Source organism: Pongo abelii, chromosome 10 (genome assembly GCF_028885655.2).
Source record: "Pongo abelii isolate AG06213 chromosome 10, NHGRI_mPonAbe1-v2.0_pri, whole genome shotgun sequence".
Lineage (NCBI taxonomy): Eukaryota > Metazoa > Chordata > Mammalia > Primates > Hominidae > Pongo > Pongo abelii.
The window spans coordinates 15366261-15379587 of NC_071995.2; the positions used below are offsets into that span (position 1 = coordinate 15366261).

Sequence of the window (13327 nt, forward strand, 5' to 3'; positions counted from 1 at the left end):
CTCTGCCTGGCTAGAAAGCTCATCTCCTCATCTCTCTACCCATTAAAATTTTACCCATTCTTCAGCATGCGAACAATCGCATCTCCTTCATGAGTTTTTTTTCCTCCATTGAAGCTTAGTCCCCTCAAACAGGGTGACCCTTCCCTTCTGTGCACTCTATAGCTTCTGTTTTCTTTTCCCTTCTCTCTCTCTCCCTTCCTTTCTTTTTCTCCTTTCTCCCCCTCCCCTCCCCTCCCCTCCCCTCCCCTCCCCTCCCCTCCCCTCCCCTCCCCTCCCCTCCCCTCCCCTCCCTCCCCCTCCTTTACCCTCCCCTCCCCTTCCCTTTCCTTTCCTTTCCCTCTTTTTAATAGGATCTCACTCCGACACCCAGGCTGGAGTGCAGTGGTGTGATCCTGGATCACTGGAGCCTTGACCTCCTCAGTTCAAGTGATCCTCCCATCTTGGCCTCCCACATTGCTGGGACTACAGACGTGCATGACTACACCTGGCTAATTTTTTTATTTTTAAACTTTCTGTAGAGCGGGGTCTCACTATGTTGCCTAGGCTAGTCTCAAACTCCTGGGCTCAAGGGATCCTCCTGCTACGGCCTCCCAAAGCCCTGGGATTACAGGCGGGTGCCACTGGTCCCTGCCCTCTGCAGTTTCCTGTTTCTATTTCCCTGATGGCATCGATCTCACTGTGGTTTGTATTGGTCAGGAGAGTCCTTGTCACCTTCTCTATTTGGGTGGGCAGGGGCTGTGTTTTACTTAATTCTCTCTACTCTGACACAGCTAAAATGCTTCTTTGCACGTAGAAGGTCTTCATAAATGGTGAATCAATTTTTCCAATCCTCCTTTCCTTTTGAGCATATTCTATAGCAATATTAGTAAGTGATCAGGTTAGATGACAGTTGGGAACAAATGCTGGAAGAGTAAGATTCTGGGTCTGTCTGCATTTTGGTATGGAAGAGAAGCTAAAAAAGTGCTCAGTGAGCCAGAGCATCTGAGGCTGTTTGTAATGGTGGGTGTGAGATGACAAAAGCAAACTTTGCAACAGAATTTTCAGAGGTCTAATGTTTACCCTCCAAAATCCATTGCAAGTGATTGTCTGCACAGTTTTCTCTGTGTAGATGAAGGGTGATTCTTGATTCAGGGTCAGATTGAACAGGTACAAAAAAGGAACTTGAGCAGGATTTTGATTAGGGAAGGTGTAATTAGCAGAACAAAGTATTTTTTGGTGATAATTACATTGTGTAAAATGAATGGAAGAGATGAGGGTGATTTTCCCAGAGCCAGAAAAATATATTCATTCTAGAATATATTGAGAGCTTTGTTCTAAGATAGTAAGGGCACTGTACAAAGGACTTTAACATGTCCTTTATATAATTCTCAAATAACCCCATGAACTAAATATGTTGTTATTTTCCCCACTTTCACAGACCTACAGGATAGAACAGAACCCTACTAGTAGCCCGGGGTGTTGCACTTTCTTTTGTGTTTCCCAAACCTCTACCCATACTTTTGTGAATATTTTATTTATTAAACTCCTCAAATTATCCAGTTTCACTGTCTTTCCTGCTTTCTCTCAAAACTCTGACTTTTTACCCATACCATGTTTTCTCTCAAGGTCAGATGTTAATGACTCAACCTGAATGGCTACAGACATTCACTCCATGCTGAGCAAGGGAAGTTACCTGGATAAGAGAATGACAGTTATGGGGAGATGGCAAAATACTAGACCTCAACACCTCTGATTGTGTTGCCTTGACTAGACTGTTGTTTGATGAGTCCTTTAAGTTGCAATATCATGTCCTGACTTCAGTTCAAAGTAGTATTACTTACTACATCTGGAAGGTGGAGTATGTACATGAGGGCCCTATGAGGACACAGCCCATCCGTTTTGCATTCTGTAGGAGAGAAAACAACAATGAATTCCTAGAACTAAGAAAAATACTCAGTGGACAGGAAAGAAGTAGCAAGGGGAAGGCTCCCAGAGGTTTAGAAAGTGGGGCCTCCCAAGATGCTCAAACTCAGAGCAGCATAGGGTGCCTTGGGCTGGACAAGGATCAACTGAGGCGTGGAAAGGGTCGAGAGGGAAAACACACTACAGGGAGGGAAGGTATTTTACAAAGGTGAGCTGACTGGAGGTGAACCTGGCTTCCCTCTCAATGCAGGATGGGAAGAGGCAGAAGAGGGACTGGGAGGCTGTAGCCTTAGTAGTGTCTGTAGGCCAGATAGTGGTGAGATGAGATTTGGAGGTGCTTTGAAGGGAGAGGGCAAATTTCAGTTGTAGAGAGAACTACAAAACAGGGCTGAAGTGAGTAAAATGCTATGCAATTGATTGGATGATTATTGATCTTATTTTCTCCTATTTCTTAAGGGGAATCTGGCTGGGACCATCTCATCCCTGGTTTTGGAGAACCAGGTTATACCTCTCTCTGTAGAGGCAGAGAAAAGCAGCATGTATTTCTGAAACTGTGATGTGGAGTTTATTGAACTATGCTTGTGCACACCTTACCTTCCCAAGATTGAGAATCACTGCTGTGGTAGCCATTGTTCCCGATGGGAGTGTGGCCTGCCTGGTTGGTGTGATGTTATTGATTAAAGTTTAGAGCCGTGGCTCTATTCCCAGTGCTTTGCTGCTCAGACAGCCTTTTCTGTAGTTTCTATAGTAAGGGGGTGCATTGCACATCTGCTTGTCTCTAGAGAGCTTTTAACACTCTTTATTTCCTTAAAGCTCTGGTTGGGATTGGGGTTTGGGGATTGGGAGGAGGAACTAGGCAAGAATCCCCCTCTTCCCATTTTCATCCTTTGACATTGCAGTTACTACTTTAAGTTAGGTGTCAGATTCAACCCTTAAGCAATTAACTATGATCTGATATATGGTGATGACTTGAAGTAAAGATTTCTGGTGTGGGGCCTTGAAATATGTTTTTAAACATGATTTCTCAGGTATTTCTTGAGGGACACAAAGGCAAACCAGTTTATACTAACATTTAAATAAAGAAACTTAAAAACTGGCTGGGCGCAGTGGCTCATGCCTGTAATTCCAGCACTTTGGGAGGCCAACAGGGGCAGATCACTTAAGCTCAGGAGTTTGAGACCAGCCTGAGCAACATGGTGAAACCCTGTCTCTACAAATAATATAAGAAATTTGCTGAGCATGGTAGCACATGCCTGTAGTCCCAGCTACTTGGGAGGCTGAGATGGGACAATCACCTGAGCCCAGAAGCTCAACCTGCAGTGAGCCATGATTATGCCACTGCACTCCAGCCTGGGCAACAGAGGGAGACCCTGACTCAAAAAACAAACAAACACCCAAAAAACAAAACAAAACAAAACAAAATTTTAAAAACAATTTAAAACAGAAGAATTCCTCTCCTTACAAATCAAAGTGTACACACAGTACATAGCCAAGGCTCTCCTCACTTTCCTGGATTCATGGAGGGCCCCTGTCATTTAGATAATCTGTAGGGATAAAGCCAGAGTCTCCTGCCTGGTACTTGGCCGGTCATTCAGCTATGTGGCTAGAGATGATGGGAGAGCTACTTCATGGTCACGTGCCTACATTTCACATTGGGATTATCCTGTGCCCAGAGGCCATGAGCTGCATCCACAAAAGCAAATACTTACTGAAATTTTCCTGAGTAGGTCGAGGCCTTCACAGGTGCTACTCCGGCAGTCGCCTGAGTTATGAATCAGACCATCCGAATACATGAAAGTAGCGTTCACAGTCACATTTAGGCCTGTCACCCAGAGATGAGGGAAAATAGAACACTAGTGTTATTTTTCAGTAATTTATAGCAGCCATGAGATTGATTCTGGGAAAAAGTGGATATCCATTTTCAGGCCTAGGAATGTTTACATCCTGAGCCCTTGTTTTACTCCTGGTCACTTTTTTCCTCTCTGTGTCTCTGTCTCTCTATATCTTTGCATCTCTGTTTCTCTCTCTCTCTCAACAGTTTTATTGAGGTATAATTTATCTATCATAAAAATCATCCATGTTGAGTTTACGATTCAATGACTTTTAGTAAATATATATATAGTTGTGCAACCATCCGCATAGTCCAGTTTTAGAACATTTTCATTGTGTTCACTGCCCTCTTCATCTTTTCACAACCCTAGATGCAGCAAGTCTCCTGTATGGACTGGAGAGTGTTGGGAAGCAAAGACATAGACATTATGATAACCTGTTCCTTCATGGTCCCCAGGTGCTGTTTGCTGCCAACTTGCAGGAGGCTGCAGTCTTCCTTGGTCTCTGATCTTTATCCATCCAGTCAACAAACAGTTATTAAGTTCCTGCTATGTGCCAGGCGCTCTTCTTTGTGCCCATGATACAGCATTGAACAAAAGTTCCTGCTTTCAAGAGGCTTACATTTTCTTTGTGCGTTACACTGAATAATGCATTTCTGATAGGGTGGTCATGGAAGCCCTAGGGGGAGCTGGGACCTGCATGAAGACTGAGCCATGCAATACATGGGCTCTCTGGTCAGAGGGAACAGCAAGGGCAAAAATCCCAGGCAGGACCCTTCTTGGCATTTCAGGAAGAACAGGGAGGCCAGCGTAGTCCTGACAGAGTAAGTGAGAGGTAGTTTGGGTGAGATGTGAGGTCAGAGTGAGGCCACACCATGCATGCCATGTGGGCGTCAGTAAGTGCTTTCAATTTATTCCAGGATAAGATGTTTTGGAGGACTTTGAGCAGAGAAATGATATTCTCTATTATTTTTTAAAGGATATCTCTGGATCCTGATGCAGAGAATAGATTGTGGGGAACAGAAACAAATGCAGGGAGACTAGTGAAGACACGATTCATAACCTAGGTTAGATTGGACTACAGTAGTTGGAGCAAAAGTAGAGAAAAATGATTGCATTTAGGATGTATTTTGAAGGTAGGAAATTGATAAATGCAATATGAAGTATGAGAAAAAGAGGACTCAGAATAACGCCGATATTTTTGGCCTGAGCAAGTGGGTGAAGGGAACTCCTATTGACCAAGATGAGAAAGAGTGTGGGAGGAGCAGGTTTGCTAATGTGGTGTGTGTGGTGATGGAGGTGGACATGTCAGGTGTGAGATGCCTGCCACACTTCCAGATAGAGAGGACACTAAGTAGTTGAAATACACCCATCAGAAATAGTTATCAATGCAATCATTCTTATTGATAAAAAGCTGTCACATCTGTGTCTCAGATTTATCATTCTTGCTCAAAAGGGGTGTCTTGGTCAGTTTTCTAGAAATCAAAGCCTGAGACAAAAGCTTTATTGAGTTTGTCTTACCAGAGTCCCATATGCAGTAAATAGTGAGATCTGAAATTGAAGCCGTGATTATCTCATCCCAAACCAATTGTACAGTTTTGATATCTCAAATCAAAACTCACACATGAGGGAATGGCCTTTTACCAGCTTAGTGATGCACCAAAATGTTAAATCCAAAATTTATCAATGGGTATTATTATTTGTTCTCAATGAATCTTGCTGTATTACAATTTTTAGCCCCTGTCTGTCCTGGAGCATTCAAGATCCAGAGTAAATAGTCTATGAGAAAAATACCTGCATGTCCTCAGGAAGTTCCCTGCAGCCGTACCCACACTTCTCACATGAAATGAACATGGATAACAGTCTAACTATCATCAATTTTTCCTAAAGAAGGTGCTGCACAATTCTGTTTTCTTTCTTAGTAGACAGGGAAGGAGACTGTGTAACATTACAAAATTTCCAGAAAACCCCTTTGTCTTTAAAATACATCCTCTTACTTTAAAATGTTTCTAATCAAGGATAAAGAAAACAAAAATGTCTTCATTAGTGTCCTAAATTAGATGAGAGTTTTGTTTGGATTTCACTCTGACTCACACGTTTCTCCTCTTAGAAAGCAATACAAGAATTGAAAACAAGTTTCTCTTTGAAATATCTGTTTGGTCACAAGGATGGCTGGCCTTACTGACCAGAACACCACTCCTGGTGTTAGGCATTTCCTCTGTGGGCTACTCCCAAAGCCAAAGTGAATTATGTTCATTCTGGCTTGAGGTCTTTGTATAATGGAGAACTCCCATATTTAGATGAAAGCAAGGGTCTTGCTGGTGATATCCATGGGGACTGCTAGGCACCACGTTTTAGAAGGGAATAGCAGAACCATTTGACCACAGTCTATTACATTTTGGTTCCTTCCAATAAAAAATAATCAGGACAAATGTCTGATTCCTAAGCAGGGATGTTCTTTTTTTTTCTTTTTTTCTTTTTTCTTTTTCTTCTTTGAGACGGAGTCTTGCACTGTTGCTCAGGCTGGAGTGCAGTGGGGTGATCTCGGCTCACTGCAATCTCCGCCTCCCGTGTTCACGCCATTCTCCTGCCGCAGCCTCCTGAGTAGCTGGGACTACAGTTGCCCACCACCATGCCTGGCTAATTTTTTGTAGTTTTAGTAGAGGGGTTTCACTGTGTTAGCCAGGATGGTCTCGATCTCCTGACCTCATGATCTGCTCCCCTCGGCCTCCCAAAGTGCTGGGATTACAGGCGTGGGCCACTGTACCCGGCTGCAAGGATGTTCTTAAGTTTGCCAAGTCTACAGGGAGTCTGGAAACCTCAGTCCACAGTCCGGCATTATGAGTGATTTCTTATGTGCTCTTGTACAGGCCATTTTAATTTCTCTCACTTAGTTTCTCGCATGTAAAATGAGGTTAAAACCAAGTTTGTAAAATGGGATAATTTTTAATAACACCTTTAAAAGAGCAAAGCATGTCTATAATAGAAGTTGTCCTTCTGAACAAATAAGAATGTTTTTAAAGGTAGAGACTTGTTCTTTCAAAGAATGGAGGAGTCTTTGCACTTCTACAGCCACTTGAGAGACGTCTACCAACTTTGCTTTTTTAAGTTCGAAAACACTGATACTTTATTCAATAAGAGAGCTGAATGAGAGATGTCAGTACTTTGGTAGGACTAGCCAAATAGGAGACGTCAATGTAATTAGACCAGTCAGAGATATTTAATGGAAGAGAAGGGGTGAGTGATGGGTTTAATAGCAGTTCACACTTAATTGAGTGTAACCATGAGCCAGCTTCAGTACTAGGCCCCATATGCCTTTTATTTTATTTAATTCTCGTGACAATAGAAAGGATATAGAGAATTTGAACCAGGAGGACAGAATGAATGAGGCTACAGCGGACCTGGGGGAATGGGAGAGGGCATTTGAGGAACTGTAGAAAATAGGGTTGGAGAGGGTCTTGGAATACTGCAAGAGGAGTCAAAGTGACGTGGAGGCAGCACACAGCCACATGAAGATGGCCACGCTTGCAGCTCCTCTCTCTTGACCTCCTCTCTCTATGAGGGCTCTGTTCTCTCCTACCACCATGAGGGACAGTGAAAATGACACTTAAAAATCCAGTGCTCCAGGCAGCCCATGACTGACACAGCTAAACTCAAGTAGAAACCCTGGCACAGTGCCTGGGAAAAAGGGAACCAACATCTGTTGAGTGTGACCTCAGACAAGTGACTTCCCTACTGGAGCCCCAGTTCCTCATCCACTTATTAATAGAATAGAGCCAGATGATCTCTTTCACTGTATGCCTAGCTTTGGGCTGTGATTTTTTACAGGTATTATTTCACTTAATCCTCTCTGAATCCTTCAAGGTAACATTTTGTCATCCTCATTTAAACACCAGAAAATGGAGGTCTGGAGAGGCAGATTAACTTGTTTAAGGCTACACAGCTAGCAAGAAGTAGCGTGGGGATTTGAACCTAGGGAAGTCTAATTCTAGAACTTGATATGCTGTAGAACAGCAGTTCTCAAAGTATGAGCCACTGAGGTAACTTTAGTCCCTTTCAGGGGATCCATGAGGTCAAAGTCATTTTTATAATTATACTAAGACATTCCTTATTTTTTTCTACTCTCCTTTCATGAGCATATGATAAGTTCTCCAGAGGCTATATCACATATATTATTGCAACAGATTGAATGTAGAAGCCAATATGAGAATATAGCTATCTTCCATTAAGCTTGACATTAAAGACATTTGCAAAAGTGTAAACCAGTCTTCCCACTCACTTTTTTTTTTCTTTTTTGGCTTGAGAAATATAGGTTTTCTTTAATAAAAATATTATTTATGCTAACAGATATTTATTTATTTTTGATGAATTTATAAAAAAATGTTTAAAATGTTTCTCAGTTTAGTTTTCAATACAATCAATACTGATATATGTAGCCACATAAACATAACTCTTCAGCACCCTCAATAATATTAAAGAGTTTAAAGAGGTCCTAGGCCAGGTGCGGTGGCTCACGCCTATAATCCCAGCACGTTGGGAGGCCGAGGCAGGCAGATCACCTGAGATCGGGAGTTCGAGATCAGCCTGACCAACATGAAGAAACCCCAACTCTACTAAAAATACAAATACCATGGATGTGGTGATGCATGCCTGTAATCCCAGCTACTTGGGAGGCTGAGGCAGGAGAATCGCTTGAACCTGGGAGGCGGAGGTTGCAGTGAACCGAGATCATGCCATTGCACTCCAGCCTGGGCAACAAGAACAATACTCTGTCTCACATAAATAAATAAATAAAGAGGTCCTAATACCAAAATATTTGAGAATGGCTTCTATGGAGCATAGTATAATATGCTGCCTCTCAATATTTTACTTTTATGTGTACTGCTTTCTCTTATTTTTAATTTGGTGGGGGTAATGTCTTCCCTTTTATCACTCCAGAACTCAAGTGATTTTTCTAGAAAATACTAAACATTTTTCAGACAATGACATAACTTCAAATCAAAGGTTTACTTTTAAAATAAGCCATTTCCCCCATGCTACTTTTCATCCTTTCCTACCGGCACTCTCCACCCCACAATGATATCTCATTCCTGGGAGGATGGATGGAAAGCTGAACAATATGGGGCGAACTCAGAACTCTCTCTTCCTATCTAAGGCTTTAAGGATGGGGTTGGACCAACGTGGACCAACATGAAGCTAAAACCTCGGTGCTAGGGTCTAGGAGTGGGACCGGCTCAGCACGAGGGAGCACACACAGGGTATGGGTCATGTGATTAGCCTTGGAACCATACATCCTCAGGGAGGTGATATCATGAAGTTGAAGGAATCTCTTTTTTTTCATGTTCTTTCCCACTAGATCCTGAATGTTCTTCAAGACCCTCAAAGCTTTCCTGATTCCTAGAAAAAATATTGATCATTTCCCTTTGAACATCACATATAATGCCTGAACTTCTACTTTTCTTCAATGTCACCCTCAGATATATTGTCTTAGAATTTTTCCCAAATGATGATGCTCAACATGTTTAGAACATGAGCTGTCTTTCCCCCCAAAACCTGTATCTTTTTTGTTTACTATGCATGCATATCCATCCAACAAAATGCATTAACAAATGTAAAAGTCTGGGCATCACAGCTTATTCCTTCATCTCCATAGAGCTCTCCACTTAAATGATCCATTTAACAACCTGCCCACTAATAACTGTATTTTACAAATGACTTGAGTGAAACCTGGAGATGATAAATAACTCACCTAATGTCACTCAACTGTAAATAATGGAGCAGGAATTCAAATTCAGGTTGTATGAGTCAGGGACCAAGGCTCTAACTAACATACTATTTAATTATTTTGGTGCTTGGTAATGTGTTCTAGCAGTAGCAACAGCACAGCAACAATAAGAACAACTACATTAACGTCAATAACAACAACAACAGCAACAACTACCATGTACTGAGTTCTTACTATGTTTCAGTCAGTGAAGGAGGTACTTTATATGAGTTTTCCGATTGAATCCACATGCTATCCATATGGGGTAACTACCACTTATTCTAATTTATAGGTGTGGGAACTGAGGTTCCGAAAATTTAACTGAGGTCATACCTGTTGTGAATGGTCTGGCTGGAAAATAAATCAAGATCTGTCAGGTTCCCAATATCTGCTTCTAACCATAGTGTTCCACTGCCTTGTTTTAATTAGAAACTTAGTTAACACTGGGTAAAGATATTACAATGGATTCCAAAGAGTGACCCATGTACTCCCTGGGATCAGACAGATGTGGGTATGAATTTCACTGCAAACAGACAACCTATGACCTTAGCAAAGTTGTTAAACCCCTGCTGTGGAACCAGTGTCAACCACGCTAACCTCACAGAGTTGTGGTGATTAAAGAGGTGATGTAATTGAAGTACCTAGAACTTAGCTACCCCATGACAAGTACTTAGTAACTGAAGAAACCAAGGCTCAGGGAGACTAACCCAGGATCACAGAGAGAGAAAACTTTGGGGCAGGGAATCCCAATCCAGGTCCTCAAAGGACAAATCAAGTGTTCTCTCCATTGTACCACACTGCCTCGGTAAATAAGGAGATTTTACTAAATGACCTCCTTGTTCCATTATGGCTGTAGATCAAATCCGTTCACTTATGTGTGAATCTAGTTTCAGAATTGGAGAGATGTTGTGTGTGCACAGAAGTAACTTATTATTCATATCTGAACAGCTGCCCTACTTCCACAGAATTTTAAATAGAGAAAATTAAGACATACCATCCTGAAAACCACAAATAACCATTAAGATGCATTAAATACTCATTGACTCAATAAGTCTATTTCTGGTAATCTAATCTCAGGGAATGCAGAAAATGAAAATGTTCATTGAAGTATTATAAAAATAATAATGAGAAATTTAAAACAAATGAAATATCCTACATCAGAGAATTATTATATGTACCTTATCATACATATCCCCCAAATTAGGTAATTTATATCCAGTGGATATGATACATACTGGATATTATAATATCTGGTGGATATTATATATCAATTCACATGATGACTAGAAAGGCCATGCCGCTCTAGGAAAGTCACTTGTGCAATAATGTGAAGTGAACAAGAAGGATCCAAAATTGTTTCTATGCCATAGTGATCACCAACCACGTTCTTAAAAACAGGAAGCTAAGAAGCACATGAAAACAGACTGGAAACATCCAGGTGGCTGGGAATCATGGATGCTTTTTTTCCGCCTTTATTTTACACATTTTATGTAATGTTATAAAATTTATTTTTATAACTAAAAGATACAGTGAAGAACTGCAACAATGAATTTGATTGCAAATGTTTTATATTAACTATGTCTAGTAATGACAGCCACAGGAAATGTAAAGAGTGAACAAGCCACCCCGTCCCTACTAAAAATACAAAACATTAGCCAGGCGTGGTGGTGGGCACCTGTAGTCCCAGCTACTTGGGAGGCTGAGGCAGGAGAATGGCGTGAACCTGGGAGGCGGAGCTTGCAGTGAGCTGAGATCGTGCCACTGCACTCCAGCCTGGGTGACAGAGTGAGACTCCATCTCAAAAAAAAAAAAAAAAAAAAAAAAAGTGAACAGGCCAGAGACAAATGTCTTTCTGTGGATAAAAGGCCCGGAGAAAGATTTGGTGTCTATGTGAAATTGACTGTCTTAATTCATCTTCTTGATTAGTATCCCTGTGAAATCTTAGGTCTAGACCAAATCTTACCTCTGAGTACAGAAGGAAATATGATGCCTTCCTGGAACTGGGCAATAAACTGAGTTTATTTTTATTTATTTTCTTTTTGAAGAGATGGAGTCTCACTGTGTTGCCCAGGCTGGTCTTGAACTCCTGGGCTCAGTGTCCCTCCTTCCTTAGCCTCCTAAATTGCTGGGATTACAGACGTGAGCCACCACATCTGGCCTAAACCCAGTTTTAACTGGGACGTTTCACTGCCGTGAACGCTTTACATTTCCTGAGTCAGGGCTAGTCCCAGAGCAAGGTGAAGTGTGAGTGAGCACAGCATAATAGAGTTCAAATTCTTCTCTCTAAGGAGCTACTGTCATGAAAATAGAAAGGGGTTTAGGGACAGCCCTTAGAGAAAGTTGTGTGATCAGACAAAGAACACAAGGTCTTTGCTTAGCAACACTTTGTCCCCAGAGGTAGTAACAGAGTGGAGGATTCTATTAACATTTTCTTACCAGCATTTTGCAGACGTCCTCTCACTATTTCCAGCCCCTCATTCACCGCATCTTCCAAGTTTTCCAGGGGCTCTGCAAAGGCTGAGTTGTCCATCATCAGGACGCTGATTTCATAGCTGCCATTGTGGCAGTTCTGACTCACCTGGGAACTCCAGGACAGTCCCCCGGCCTGGAAAAGCAGTGACCACAAAGCCAAGTCCAACAGCAACGTGTTCATGACCCCAATCACGTTAGAACCATACTCCTTGTGCCCACTTGCTTTGCTCTGTTGGGCTCCTAGGGAGGCAGGGAATCCAGATGGACAACCTCTAGTGGAGTCCCTCAGCCCGCTCTTCCCCACGCTTCTCTCTGGTCATGCCCAACTGGTCACATGGGCTGTAGAATACAGCCTGCTTGCCAGTAATTAGCAGCTACATTATGGCAGGAGATAAACCAAAGTTCACTTTGTGTTTGCACCCAGAAAGGTCAGAGCTATAAACAGAGAGATTACCTGGGCCTCACCCAATAAAAATGCAATAATTTGTGATGCATCACTGGGAAGAGGGAAAAGAGAAAGAGGGCAATATATCATATACATAACAAACTTTGTGAAGTAGAAAATAAAGGTCAAAGGGCTTTAGGAAAACACAGCTACAATTGACTATTAGTGCTTAGGTTTTAGCTGCACATTGAAACGAAATCCTTAACTTTATATATATATAGTATATATATATACTTTAAGTTCTGGGATACATGTGCAGAACGTGCAGCTTTGTTACGTAGGTATACACATGCCATGGTGGTTTGCTGCACCCATCAACCCGCCGTCTACGTTAGGTTTTTCTCCTAATGCTATCCCTCCCCCAGCCCCCCACCCCCCAACAGGCCCTGGTGTATGATTTTCCCCTCCCTGTGTCCATGTGTTCTCATTGTTCAACTCCCACTTATGAGTGAGAACATGCGGTGTTTGGTTTTCTGTTCTTGTGTTAGTTTGCTGAGAATGATGGTTTCCAGCTTCATCCATGTCCCTGCAAAGGACATGAACTCATCCTTTTTTATGGCTGCATAGTATTCTATGGTGTGTATGTGCCACATTTTCTTTATCCAGTCTATTATTGATTGGCATTTGGGTTGGTTCCAAGTCTTTACTATTGTGAACAGTGCTGCAATAAACATATGTGTGCATGTGTCATTATAGTAGAGTGATTTATAATCCTTTGGGTATATACCCAGTAATAGGATTGCTGGGTCAAATGGTATTTCTGGTTCTAGATCCTTGAGGAATTGCCACACTGTCTTTCACAATACTTGGACTAATTTACACTCCCACCAACAGTGTAAAAGCGTTCCTATTTCTCCACATCCTCTCTAGCATCTGTTGTTTCCTGGCTTTTTAATGATTGCCATTCTAACTGGC

General features: G+C 41.9%; 1 protein-coding gene and 1 long non-coding RNA gene across 5 annotated transcripts in view; one reads left to right on the top strand and one right to left on the bottom strand.

The window, feature by feature from the left end:
• The window catches only part of GUCY2C (guanylate cyclase 2C), an 82941-nt gene extending 70642 nt beyond the window's left edge, over window positions 1-12299 (bottom strand). Inside the window, exons 1-3 of the mRNA XM_002822972.3 lie at window positions 11932-12299; window positions 3612-3724; window positions 1821-1885 (exon numbers count right to left, since the gene is read on the bottom strand). Coding sequence (XP_002823018.2) covers window positions 1821-1885; window positions 3612-3724; window positions 11932-12148 — 395 coding nt within the window. The 5' untranslated portion in view covers window positions 12149-12299. The remainder of the gene's footprint in view (window positions 1-1820; window positions 1886-3611; window positions 3725-11931) is intronic.
• LOC129049064 (uncharacterized) overlaps window positions 1-13327 on the top strand; it is a 116761-nt gene that overhangs the window by 18816 nt on the left and 84618 nt on the right. The gene's annotated exons all lie outside the window — the stretch shown is intronic.